The sequence below is a fragment of the Dama dama genome, chromosome 18 (genome assembly GCF_033118175.1).
Source record: "Dama dama isolate Ldn47 chromosome 18, ASM3311817v1, whole genome shotgun sequence".
NCBI lineage: Eukaryota > Metazoa > Chordata > Mammalia > Artiodactyla > Cervidae > Dama > Dama dama.
Window position 1 is genome coordinate 14,648,707 of NC_083698.1, and position 14,834 is coordinate 14,663,540.

At 38.0% G+C, this 14,834-nt stretch overlaps 1 protein-coding gene across 1 annotated transcript in view; it reads right to left on the reverse strand.

Moving 5' to 3' along the window:
- The window catches only part of COL28A1 (collagen type XXVIII alpha 1 chain), a 180,349-nt gene that overhangs the window by 109,181 nt on the left and 56,334 nt on the right, over positions 1 to 14,834 (reverse strand). The window contains exons 15-17 of the mRNA XM_061164958.1: positions 12,505 to 12,573; positions 8,259 to 8,327; positions 5,443 to 5,511 (exon numbers count right to left, since the gene is read on the reverse strand). Of these exons, the coding sequence (XP_061020941.1) occupies positions 5,443 to 5,511; positions 8,259 to 8,327; positions 12,505 to 12,573 (207 nt within the window). The remainder of the gene's footprint in view (positions 1 to 5,442; positions 5,512 to 8,258; positions 8,328 to 12,504; positions 12,574 to 14,834) is intronic.

The window sequence follows — 14,834 nt, forward strand, 5'->3', positions numbered from 1 at the left end:
TTGGTAATAGACATGAAAGTTATTGAAGGATACAACTTGAACTTCTAGAGTTGAAAATTGCAAAGTATGAGATAAAAATACACCAGATAGAATTAAAAGCAGATTAGACATCACAGAAGAAAAGATTAACGAACTGAAAGATATAGCAATAAACTCTACTCAAAATGAAACAGTGGGAGGCGGGTTTGGGATGGGGGAACACATGTACACCCGTGACTGATTCATATTAGTGTGTGATAAAAACCACCACAATATTTTAATTAGCCTCCAATTAAAATAAATAAATTAATTTAAAAAACAAAGACAAAAAGAAACACAAAGAAAATGGACTGAATAAGAATAAGCAGAGCATCAGAGAACTGTGAGAAAACTTCAAGCCTTCAAATTTAAGTGGGAGTTTCCTAGCCAAAGGCTGAGGGTGGGAAATATTTCAAGAAGTGCTAACCTAATATTTTCCAAATTTCATGAAGTCAATAACTCAAAGACCCAAGAAGAACAATGGAATTCAAACATAAGAAATATAAAGAAAATTGAATTAAGGCACATTAGAATCACATGGCTCAAAGCCAGTGATACAGAGAAAATCTCAAAAGTAACCAGAGAAAATAGACATTATGGAGAAGGCAATGGCAGCCCACTCCAGTACCCTTGCCTGGAAAATCCCATGGATGGAGGAGCCTTGTAGGCTGCAGTCCATGGGGTGGCAAAGAGTAGGACATGACTGAGCGACTTCACTTTCACTTTTCACTTTCAAGCATTGGAGAAGGAAATGGCAACCCACTCCAGTGTTCTTGCCTGGAGAATCCCAGGGACGGGGAGCCTGGTGGGCTGCCGTCTATGGAGTCACACAGAGTCGGACACGACTGAAGTGACTTAGCAGCAGCAGCAGTGAGAAAAATGTATAGATTACAACAGATTTCTCATCAGAAATACTGCAAGTGAGAAGACAGTAGACCAACATGAAAGTACTGGGGGGGAAAAAAGAGGGACTTTCCTGGTGGTCCAGTGGCAAAGACTCCAAGCTCCCATGCAGGGAGCTTAATTCCTGGTCAGGAAACTAGATCCCACAGGCTGCAACTAAGACCTGGTACAGCCAAATAAATAAATATTTTAAAACAAAATTTTTTTTAAAGAAGAAAAAGCCATCAGTATGGAATTCTATACCCAGTGAAAATATAGACAGAATGCAGACTCTTTTGGAAACCAATTTAACAATTACTTGAAAAGCTAAATAGATACTTATCATATGACCCAGCTATTTCACTCCTAGGTTTTTACCCCCAAAAAAGGAAAACATGTCTATACAAAGACATGTACATAAATATTCATAAGAGCTTTATCTATAATAAAAAGCTGGAGAAAACCAAATTGTCACTAAGAGGTGAATAGATGACCAAACTGCGCTATATACATACAATGGAGTTCTATTCAGCAATAAATAATAACAAATTATTATATATGTTAAACACAGATTTCAAAATAACTTCCTGAGTTTAAAAAGATTGGGAAAAAGTATATAGTAAATTATGCTACTTATATGAAATTCTAGGAAATGTAAACTAATCTCTGATAACAGAAAGCAGAAATCAGTGATTACCAGATGATAGGAAAGCAGATCTACAGAAAACAGATCAATAAAGATAGGAGACATTAGGGAGAGATGAATGGATGATATTACAAATAAATACATAATAATTTGGGGGGTGATAGATGCTTTTATCATCCTCAAGAACATATATATCTAGATATATATACACACACCTGTGTCAAAACTTACCAAATTGTACACTTTAGTCATGTGCTTTGATTGTATGTTAGTCACACAATAAATATAATTATTTAAAGTGGGTGCACAAATCCTGAATAAAAGATTAATCAATTGAATTATTGTTATTAAAAATATACATCATAATCAATTGAGTTTATCTCAAAGAATGTCAGGATATTTCAACATCTCAAAAATCTTGAAATGTAATATTAACAAATTAAAAGAGAAAAATAATATGATTATCTTAGTAGATGCAAAATCTGGTAAAATCCAATACTCACTTATGACTAGTAAGCAAATTTTGGTACAACTGAAATACAGAATTGCCTTAACCTGTCAAAAGCCTACAGATACCTACAGTATCTGTCAAAAACCTACAGCAAATGTCACATTTAAAAGTGAAATTTTAGGAGCACATCCACTTCCTTTAAATATTGCAATGGGGATCCTAGCAGTGTAAAATGGTAAAAAGTGAATAAGAAAAAGAACTGGAAAGGAATAGGCATAATTGTTTATATTTTTAGACAATATGCCTATGTTCACAAGGAGTAAAAAAGCAAGAGACTTTACAAATAGAAATAAAAAATTACTTTGAGTGAGTGGATACAAAAATCAATATAGCAAAATAAGACAATAACAAGACAGTACTTTCCCCATAGGCACATTACAGTTAATTGAAAAGTACAAAAAAAGGAAACAATTCACAATCATAAAAATTTACCCAAGGTACCTTTTTAACTAAAAAAAGTAGAAGATGTTTATGGATAAAATGAAAACTATTTTTGTGAGTAAGTAGAGAGTTTTACTCTGTGGTTTGAAAGACTCAATGTTTAATCTGAAGTTTCAGTTCAATTTCAAAAACTCCAATGGAATATTTTATCAAATTGGACAAGCCATTTCTAAAATGTATATGTTAGAACCAAGAACAGGCAGGGAAGAAGATGAGAGCATTTTCCGTATGGATGATAAAGCATTATAAATCTGTCATAATCCAGACAGAGAGATAGTAGCCCTGAGAGATATTAACAGGCAAATGGAGTGGGATAGATCAGTGGCATCACTCAGGCACTGATACTCAGACATACAGAAATTCGATACATAACATTGGAGGTATTACAAGTCAGCGTGGCAATTTAATAACTGATGCTAAGATATATGGTTATCATATAGGGAAAAATAGATTCCATACCTTGCCCTGGCCACAAAAATAAATTCCAAGTGTATTAAAGACGTAAATTTTAAAAAGTAAAACACCAACATTTTCAAAAGAAAATATGTTAAAACATATTACGACTTTGGGTTCAAGAAATGTTTTAAAATAATATTCCAAAAACTCAAACCATGAAGGGATAGAAATACATCAAAATCGAAAACTTCTATGCAGTGGAAAGCACTCTAAGTAAAGTGAAAAAGATAAGCCGTATCTTAAGCTATGAGAGGAATATTCAATATCCAAAAAGTGAGTATCTACAGGAATTTATAAAAAAGAAAAAGTAAGGTCCATTAAGCAGTCAAAAACTGTTCAGTTAGTTCCCAGGGAATAAGAACTGAACCAATGAGATGTATTTTTTTACACATTTCACACTGGCCAGAATGTAGCGAAAAGGGCATTGCTATCTGTTGCTGGAAGGAGGGTAAACTGGTTCAAACACTGTACCCATTGTTTCTTTGGGGCAGGATTTTCACAATACGAAAACTGAAAACTTGTATACTCCGTGATCTTCCAATTCACAGCAATCTTTCATCTACTGATAGGAGAGATTTATATCCTTACACAAGACAAAACCCAGAGAATGTTTATGGCAGCATTATTGGCAAATACACAAAATAGAAAGTAATTTAAACGTCTATCAGTAACAAAGTATTCTCATGCAGTGTAGTATCATAAAGCCATTAAACTGAATCAAAGGCATATAAAAGCACAACACATAAGGCTGAATATAAATATATTGCCAAATGATATATTATGTAAAGTTCAGGAATACAAAAAAGCAATATATGGCTTATGAATAAAATTGTGGGAGAATCATATAAACTTTGAAAGAATGATAAACAATAATTCATGATAATGATTATGTCTGGGGAGGGAAAGGGGGACTGCAGAATTGGGGAGCACAGACAGAGACCTTCAGCTATATCTACAATACTTCTTTAAAACATTTTAGAATACATGTGGCAAAATGTTGATATTTGATAAAGCTGGGTTGTGGAATACATGGGTGTTCTTTGTTATTCTCTACAGTAGTGAGTATATTTTAAGTATTTCATTTTTTAAAATGAGAGAGTTTAAGATTACATATCTATTTAGTGCAAGATTGGGACTTGAATTCAAGTAGTCTAAGTGCCTCATAGTCTTGCTACCCTATATGGCCCCTCTGAAATTGGCATCAAATGACATAATATGTATTTATACACATATATACTATAGACATGTATAGACATAAACGTATATATATGTATATAGATATATATGTTCATGGCATATTTAGTACTTAGTACATTATGTGACAAAGCCAAACCATTCAGCAAATGGCAGCTATTATCACTATATTAGTATATTTTTTGTCTCTTGCAATTACATGTTTATGTATATGAAACTTGTATATATTTGTCTTAGACTGTATCTTACATATTATTTTAATACCCAAACTCTCTTAAGAATCATGACTGTGACTTCAGAACAATGACGGATTTTAATCCTCAGCATGGCTTGCCAGATTCTAGATGCCTTCAGGATGAGTTCTAGAAATTGTGAAGGGTAAAACAAGGATTCATTTATTATTCAACAGCACTTACTGAGTACCTGTTGTGTCCCTCAAACTGAGGATTCAGTAATAAAGAAGAAAAGGAAACAAAGTCTCTGCCCCAGTGGAGTAGCACTATTCAATGAAAATATAAAGCAAGCCATATATGTAATTATAATTTTACTAATAGCCACATTTACAACTTTAAAGGAAACAAAGACAATTCTAATAATATATTTTACTTAATACATCTGAAATTTTGTCATTTCAACATGTACTCCATATACAAATGTATTGATCATACAGTTTACATTCATTTTTTGTACCAAGCTTTGTAATCCAGGGTGTAGAGTACCTTTGTAGCACCCTCAGTTCATACCAGCCACATGTCAAGCGTTCAGTAACGCCACGTGGCAAGTGCCTGCCGTTTCTAGAGTGCAGTGCGTTTCTAGAGGGTGTAGTACAATGGAGAGTGATTCAAAAAACATGCAAGTTAAGTGGTAAAGTCAAGGGGACAAACAGTGTGCTTTTAAATAACTGGGTAACAATAGTGGGGTGAACATACTTTAGGTTTAGTAAATGAATTTTGAGGAAGTATCTTTTGAGTTGAGACCTGAAGAATGAGAAGGAGCCAGCCACAAAACAAGAGAAGGGGGAAGTAAGCTTTACTGAAATTCTACTAAACTTTTATAATACGGCAGGCAACAATGTCCTTAAAGAATCACTTTGAAAGCGGTGAAAGAGGACCTCTAATGCTAATAAATTAATAATAGAAACATAGTTGTCATTAAAATAAACTAATATTTTGGTTCTTCTTAAACCATATGACTTGAGCATCAGACTCTTTTCTGAATAAGTAATCTCCTCTGGATATAAATGAAGCTTTACATAATATGACATAAATACCTCCGACTAGCTTAGACAACTCACCTTTGGACCTTGTACTCCAAGTCCCACTGGTCCTCTAGGGCCCGTAGGGCCCATCTGGCCAACTTCTCCCTAGTGAGGAAAGAGTATTTAAAGAGTATTTGACTCTAGCACCAAAATAAAAATAACATATACCTACCTTTGATCTCCTAAGAGCAAAACATATCAGCAAAATAAGATAAACCTGAGTTTCATAGGCTCCATTCCCATATGTGTGTATATGCATTTATCTATTCAAATACAGATATATTTCAGGCAAATATATATATGTACATATATATGTTTATATGGTCTGATTTAAAAGACAGGCTGTGCATAATACTCAAAATTGACTTTGAGTCCCCAAGAGGGGCACCTGGAAAAGATCGGCAGTTATAACCCACAGCAACTATAATTGACACGAGAGACCAAGATCACTGCTGATCCAAAGCAGTATCGCAAGCAGAGAGAACTACCTGAGCTTTCACTGTTGAGCTCAAATCAGAAATTTCAAGGACAGTCACTGTGTTCTATTGAGCTACTTCTCACAGGGGACTCTCAAGGGAATCTACTGAAAGGAAGGTACTCTCAGAGAAGTGAAGTGAAAGTCGCTCAGTCGTGTCCGACTCTTTATGACCCCATACACTATACAGTCCATGAATTTTCCAGCCCAGAATACTGGAGTGGGTAGCCTTTCCCTTCTCCAGGGGATCTTCCTGACCCAGGGATTGAACTCAGGTCTCCCACATTGCAGGCGGATTCTTTACCAGCTGAGCCACAAGGGAAACACTCAGAGAAGTGTTTATTGAATAATGCTTAGTGATTCTTTGAGAAGGAAATGGCAGCCCACTCCAGCATTCTTGCCTGGAGAATCCCAGGGATGGGGTCGCACAGAGTCGGACATGACTGAAGTGACTTAGCAGGAGCAGGAGCAGTGATTCTTTGAAGCAACATTAGGGACAGCTGGTTAAACAGTGTCATGCCTCTCCCCAAAGGATAAATAATTTAAAAGATAAATTGCCTCCCCGTTCATAGAAAACTTTTATTGGCTAAGTTATTTCCAACTCCATATCTTTAAACATTTTGGTTGTTGGACCTACTGTGGGGTCATTGGTGAGAATAAAAACTAGCCAACCCACAGTAACCTCTACTGATATTACTGCTTGAGTTGCTCGAATAGGGTCTCACAAGTAAAAGTAATAAAAACAATAAATTAAGCTGTGTAAGTATAGTCTGCCTCCTCAGTAGCCACCGGTTCCACATTTGTGGATTTGAAAGAGTCCCCATAAAATTAAGTCCCTCTGCTGAGTTTGTGATTAACCTCTCTATCCAAAACTTTATTCCCTTTCTTGTCTGCCCTGTTCCCATTAGGATTAAGAAGTGTCAAAGAAAAGGGGGGATTGGAACTGAGCAGGACCCTGTGGACCCCTCCTAGGTTCAAAGCTCCTCCATTTCCCCCACTTCTTGTTTGTAGATAAAGACTTGAGTCTCCTGGGCCTTCCCTGAGTTCCAAAGAGCAGGCACAGGCAGTTACTAATTAGGGAAGTGAAGGAATGCAGAAACAAAGGAAAACCAGTTAAACAAGAAAAGTAGTGACAATAGTTCAGTGATAAAGCAGTTCCTTCTCTTTAGGAACTTTAGGTCTTAAGGACTGACATAACAATCTGAGGGATATCTCTGAGTTGTTCTTTAAGAACTAAGATCCGCCTCCATCACCTGCCTCTTGCTTGTAGAAGCTAAGCATCTCTGACTCCACATTGTACCTATCTGTTCTGCTGCTTTAATCGCTGAGTCATGAGCCTCTGCTCAGGTCTGCATGTAGACTTGTTAATTACTAAAGGGGTTCTGCTTGCAGGTTACAGGTTGTGCAAACTTACCTCACATGATATAAGAAAGTATGAACAAAAATATCGATTGTCTTGTCAAGATTTATAGGAACATCAGGACCAGACTCAGGTCAACTGACCAAGAACAAAATGTTATCACAACTCTCCTTGGACCGTCACTGTGGTCATCCTTCTCTTCTTGATCTTAACCCCTTCCAGCTTCCCCCTTCCTTAGCAATAAAGAAGCTTGAATTCTATCCCAAATTAGGATGGTTCTTTAGAACATTAGTGCACCATCTTCTAAGTTTGTTTGCTTTCTGAAAAAAGTTGTTTGTCTCCCCAGCACTGTGCCTCTCGACTTATTGGCCCTTCATGCAGCAAGTGGTATGAGCGTGGACTCTGCTACAGTTTAACCAACCTTGGTTGGAAAATACTCAGGAAAGAAATTTCAAAACTTTCCAAAAGCAAAACCTGAATTTGCCACAGGCCAGCAACTACATGCTTTGTAACATTTACAATGTATTTGGTATTAGAAGTTGTCTAGAGATGATTTTTTGTTCACGCATTGGAGAAGGAAATGGCAACCCACTCCAGTGTTCTTGCCTGGAGAATCCCAGGGACGGGGGAGCCTGGTGGGCTGCCGTCTATGGAGTCACACAGAGTTGGACATGACTGAAGCAACTTAGCAGCAGCAGAGATGACTTTTAAAATACAGGGAGATATGACTAGATTAAGGGACTGGAGCATCCTAAGATTTTAGTATGGGGAAGGGAGTGGGAATCCTAGAATCAGCCTTCCAGCAGATGCCAGGGGACAATTGTGAAAGCTTCTAAGAGCATAAGGAATGCACATTACATTTTCTAAACCATTAGGAATATCAGTAGCATTTTGCATTAAATAGAGATCTCAGATGTTGAAGTTCATCCCCTTTGCTGCCATCCAAATGCACTGGCCACTGGCCAGAAAGCAATAGTTAGAAAATAGATTAAACTCGTCTCTCATTTAGAAAGTTACCTTGGGACCAGGTGAGCCTTGTCCTGGGGGCCCCTGTGGACCAGGTGGGCCAATAGGACCTTGGATTCCCTTTAAAATAAAATTTAAAGAATAATATTAGTGAAATTAAGAAGGAGTTTAAACAAGAGAAGTTTCAAATCCTCTGAAGTAAAAGTTCATTTTGCATCCCATAGTCGATTACTTGTACTCAATTAATACTTATTGAATGGGTGGCTGAGGCTGCTAGTGGAACCATAACATGCAATTCTACCATTTTTCCATAGTAAGAGTAATTTTAACTGGCCTGCATTTCTGCTTTGAGTAAAAACCACCTTTCCTAATCCCTGTTGCAGTGGATATTGCCTGTATTCTATCCAATGGGATGTGAATGAGGGGATTTGTGCAATTTCTGGTTCACACTAAAGGAAGGATATGCTTCTGCATCCCTTTTCCCCTCCCCCTTGCTGAAGTGAAGACACAGTGCCTGCCTATCCTGGATCAGGTGGATGGGGAAAGCACTCTTGGAATGTCAGACTAACAAGAAAGAAGAAGCCAGAACTTCTGAAGACCCTAACGAACAGAGACAACACACCAACTTGGAGTTTTAAACAGGAGAAATGCAGTTTCATCTTATTAACCTATTTCACCTCTCAGTCACATACAGGCAAACCTGTATCCTAGCTGTACCAAGTGATATCTATCAGGATGTGAAATTAAAAATTTGACCTAGGCTCTAAGAAGCAAAAGCCTACAAACACCAAACTGAAGAATGTTCTAATACTTGCCTCTCATTCACATTGTGGGTATGAAAAAGGAGAAGATACAGGATTTAATAAGGTCTTCTCCAGAGAAACAGTCTCCTAAAGTGTCTTCTTTGGAGAAAATGGGGGGAAGTTTACCACATTATAGAAAGGGAACATCAGTGAAACCACTGGGAGACCTTGATTTTTGTTTCTGGAACACAATGGACCAGTGTCTGACTCGTGTGGAAGAAAGCTAAAATATTCTCTGATAGCCGAGAGAGGGCCAGGGTGGGGTGAACCTGTGCACCCAGAGTTTCTCAGTGCAAAGGCCATGCAAGCTTTTTTTCCTGTGGACCAGATGTACTCTAGATTCCTAGAGTTGGCCTGGAACTGCTTTGATTTCTGTCCAAGAGGACCTGGAAGAATAATGGAACTCCAGCTGAGAGAGTCCATATAGAGTAAATATATTCCCAGAAAAGCAGAGGCTGATGGGGAAAAACAGCTGGAGGAAAAGAGTCCTTTGTCAGTGTCCAGGAGGGGCAGTGCGGAACCCCACCAGGAAGAATGTCAGCATCAAACGTCTGTCAAGACCAGAAGACCCAAAGCCGTCTGACAACAGACCAGCCAAGAAAGAACCTCCATGCCCTTCCCGCCTGATCCCATCCTCCCATCCTTGATTCGGCCTGGGAGGTATCAGAAGTACATTCCATCCCATGGACCACAAGCTCATACAAAATGAATGAAGACTAAAAGGAAAATTCATACATTGACTAAATAGTTTGTATTACACAATTAAAACTGACTTGAAACTTAGAGGTAATCCTATGTATGTGTAGTCACTCAGTCGTGTCTGACTCTTTGGGGGCCCCATGGACTGAAGCCCACCAGTCTCCTCTGTCCATGGGATTTTCCAGGCAAGAATACTGGAGTGGTTAGTCATCTCCTTCTTCAGGGAATCTTCCCAACCCAGGGGTCGAACCCGCAGCTCCTGCCACATCTCCTTCATTGGAGACAGATTCTTTTACCCCTGAGCCACCATGGAAGCCCCTAGAGGTGATTCTATAACTTACTGTTATCTCAAAGTGATATGAAAGTCTGTAGCCTGCTGGTAATTTTTTTTCTGTGGTGGGAAAAAGAAAAAACTTTCCCCACTGAAAAACAATTTAAAGGGATGATGAAAGAAAAACTAATACTGTTTTATTTATCCCCCACAGGTCACAATTATGCAAATAATGGTTGCAAATACATGGTAATTTTATTACAAATGTGATCCTATTTTCTCCAGCTAGATGATACATCTGCTTATTCATTTTTAAAGTACAGATATCATTCCCTTTTTCTCTGGTTGATGAAGATGAAGCACTTTGAACAATTTAAGAAAGCTAAGGTTCAGTATTTATTTTGAACCATTATAAGAAGGGAATCCCTCCTGACTTTTACGACAGTCTACGAGTACCATGTGAGGATCCCCAAAATTAAAAGGATATCACATACATGTGTGTACACATGTATATGTGGTTATTTATATTTCACTTTATTTTATAAGATATTTGAAGTAGTCAAGCCTCCAAATATTTAATGAAAATCTGCAGAGGCCATTTAAGAAAGATTGTAAACATGTTGCTGGAAACAGAAGTTCCCCCAGAAACAGATGAGTGGGAAAATTAATGTCTATAAGAAAAACGAGAAGATTTAACAATAACAGTAATTCAATGGGTAAGCATGTTATACGAAGGATAAGAAGAAAAATGGGTAACCGCCTATGCAGAGGTTAAATTTAAATAGAATATAAATCCTTTGTCTTAAAAGGGTAAACAAGTTTTTTGCTTGTTCAGTTTACAAATGACACATTGCATTCAATATCCTACCCAGTAGGAGTCAGCTCCATACAGTCACATACACCTTGGAAGGTTTTTACTCTTGGAAAAGAAAAGAAGAGGGTGAGAAAGCAAAAGAAGTCAAAGAGGTGTGTGTTTTTTTGTTTTTTTTTTTTCCTTTTCAAGCTGTAGAACAACTTCCACTGAGAAACAGCATCTGAAAAGGCTTGGCTTTCTTTGAACCTCATTTTCAGCCCCACAATGGTGACTCAGCGCCAGAAACAGCACAAAACCCAGGATGTAACAGCACCGCCACTTCCAGGATCAGGAACTAGCTGAAACTAGTAAAGAAAATTACAAAGCCTGAGAATGCCTGGTGGCATAGTCAAACCATGATCCTTGTGTAGTCCAAAACCAACAGCTCTTAATTATTATCTAAATATTTATATACAGATTTATCTTGGCTTCTCCTGCACTTTAATCCTCCTGATATATTACACTAGGACCTCTACCAAGGGGAAGGAAATAGAAAAAGGAGTAATATCCACCTTGGCTGTTGCTTGAATTAACAACAAAAAATACTGATTAATTAGCATATAATTAGAAATAAACTCAGAGTTTATGTCAACAATGAGATTCTGAATTATCTCCTTTTTTTATTCTTCTCTCCCTATTCTAGATAAGTGTTCATTGTTCAGTCGTGTCCAGCTCTGCAACCCCATGGACTGTAGCCCACCAGGTTCCTCTATCCATGAAATTCTCCAGGCAAGAATACTGGAGTGGGTAACCATTCCGTTCTCCAGGAGATCTTCCCAATCCAGGGATAAAACCCAGGTCTCCCACATTGCAGGCAGATTCTTTACCGTTTGAGCCACCCATCCTAGATAAAGGAAGTACTATTTGTTCACTAGGCAATGGAATAATTCAAACCATAATCATAAATTTTAAACTTTTTGCCACTTTCTACACAAGAGGACATTCAAAATAAATTTGGATTTGTTGGTCACTTTGATTAAATGAGATTATATAGATAGATAGTAATGTTATATTATCTTCATATTATTTCAGCTAAACAAAATTGCCTCAATTTTTGAAAAGTTATGATCAGAAGGATTTGGAAGAAGTTCCAGCCATAAATGTAGAGACAGCCTCACAGGCCTTTCCTTTCTTCTGACCAAGAGGGACCAAGGGTCATTTATAAACCTGCTCCGTGGTTTGCTTCTATTCAGGAATGGTGCCCCTTCAGTAAAGTCCGTGCCTCTAATGCTGGTCCTTGTTTAGCTTTTTTTTTTCTTTTTTTTCCTAGATTGCTATGTGACTAGTAAATGGGCAACACTACGCTACTGGCATCAGAACAGAATGGGATTTCATCAGTCATAAAGATTCAAGGGGAAAAACAAATATAACCCACCAGGTAAATAAAATATTTAGTTTCCCAAGGGAAACTAAAAACTCTAAAACCCTAGGCTTTAATGTTAACAGTCACAGCACCAGGAAACACGCAATTTATTTTTTAAGTCTTTTTAAGTTCTCAAAACTAGAATCTTGTGGAACCATCTTATCCCTTCCTACATACCCGTTTGGATATACCATTGCAATTCCACTATCAAATGTACTCATAGCTGTTTGCAGGACTGGCCTTCAGTGAACGCCAGGTTTAGGCCAGAATGTTCTGTACAAAAGGGAAAGAGAGAAGGCATCAATTACCTGTTCCCCTTGACTCCCAATTCCAGGGGTGCCCATCGGTCCTTGGGGTCCCACAGGTCCCATATCTCCCTGTGTAGAAATAAGTCAGAAATATAATAATACAGCTAACCTCATTCTTTCACACTTTGCTCATCTTGCAATATGATGGATTAAAGTCTATCTTTTAAACCATAAAGAAGTTCAACAGGGAAAGGTACAAAACACCATTGCTTTTAAATAGTATGTGGTTCGAATTTGCCAAAATAGCGAATAATTTTTTCACTCTTTGATCAAAAATGGTGTATGTTTGCACCAGCTTATATTTATCAATCATTTTTTCACAGGGCAAACACTTCTTGTTAGGATCATTAACAGAAATATTTAAAAGCATAAAATTCATAGGATGCAAGAAAATCAGTATTTGAGAGAGGAATTAAAGAAAATTATTTTTTAAATTTCTAAATACCTTTTTCCTCCAAATCTTAACAAAAATGCATTTTAAAACTTAAGAAATTATCTAAGGTAAGTGCAACAAAATGAAAGAACTTCACCTTCTTATTCCATGAATAATTTTGAGAAATAAAGTGAAAGTTATCAGTGAGAACAATATCATTCATCCTTTCTCTGTGTATTTCCACAAATATTTGTTGAGTGCTTATTATGTGCCAGGAATTGCTTCAAACATGGGGAAATAGCAGTGACCAAAACAGACAAAGCTCTGTTTCCTCATAGATCTTTCATTTTCTTGGGGAAAACAGAAGATAATAAACAAGATAGAAGAAATAAATAGTATGCTGAATGATGATAAGTGCTAAGGAGAAAAATAAATGGGGGAATGGGGAGACAGCTGCAATCTGGGGAAAGGTGATTTGGTATGGTCTCACTGATGAGAGGCATAAACCAGGTAGAAACTTGGAGGAAAAGCATTCCAGGCAAAGCAAACATCCATGCAAGGAAGATGCCTGGAACATTCCAGAAACAGCAAGGAGACAATGTGGCTGGAGCTAGTAAGCATGAGGGAAAGTGGTAAAAGATGAAGTCAAGGATGTGTGGCAGTGGGCTCAGGCAGAGCAATCGACAGGGCCTTTTAGGCCATTGTGAGGGCTTTGGCTTTTCTCTGAGTGAGCTGAGAAGCCACTAGAGGATTTTGAACAGAGGAGTGAAAGATCTGGCTTAGTCTTCAAATGTTCACTCTGGAAGTCACACTGAGAACAAATGAAGAGACGTCCGTATGAGAGATGATTGTGGCCTGGACCAGGCTGTTGAGTGAAGGTGGTAGGGAGTGCTCAGATCCTAGACAGATTTTGCGAGTAAAGCCAACAGGATTTGCTACACATCAAGGATATCTTTGAGGTTTGTGGGAAAACATACTTGTCACTTATTGAGAAGGAAAAGACTGAAATCAAGCAAGGCTGGGGAAGGGTGTAATACCAGTAGCTCAGTTTTAGATGTGTTAAGTTTGAGATACCTAAAATAAACATCCAAACAGAGATATCAAGTAGGTGGGAGGGGTGTGAGCTGGAGATGTCAATTTGGGAGCTCTCATGATATAAATGGTATTTGAAGCCAAGACTGGGTAAGTTTTCAAGGAGAAAGAGAAGAGAGGAGGTTCAAGGACTGAGCCCTTTGGGTGCTCCAAGTGTTAGAGGTCAGAGAGACGAAGAAGAACCAGCAGTGAAGATATTCTTTCAAGAAGGTGAGGATCCTAGCGGATGATGCTACTGATAGGCCAAGTAAATTGACAACTGAGAGCTGACTACTGGATTAGGCAACATGGATAAATACGTTTTATTTATTTATTTATATCTGTGCTGGGTCTGCATTGCTTTGTATGGGTTTTCTCTAGTTGCCGCAAGCAGGGGCTACTCTTCGTTGTGGTGCGTGGGTTTCTCGCTGCAGTGGCTTCTCTTGTTGTGGGTGCAGTTCCTGGGCTCTAGAGCACGGGTTCAACATTTGGGGCACACAGGCTTAGTTGCTCTGCAGCATGTGGGATCTTCCCAGATCAGGAATTGAACCTGTGTCTCCTGCATCGACAGGCAGATTCTTTACCACTGAGCCGCCAGGGAAGCCCAATACACTTATTTTAATGTCAGTTGTATTTAGACTACATCAGGATCTGCAAACATTTTCTTAAACAGTTGGATAGTAAATATTTTATGCTTGAGAGTCATATAAGGTCTCTTGCAAAACCAATGAATGCTGCTTCAGTAGTACAAAAGCAACCAGACAGTAGTTAAATGAGTAGGTGTGTCTAATACTTTATTTACAAAAACAGGCAGCCCGCCCTATAGTTTGCCAATGCCTGGGCTAAATAAACATGCTTTTGTGAACAAAAGCACATAATTAGATCA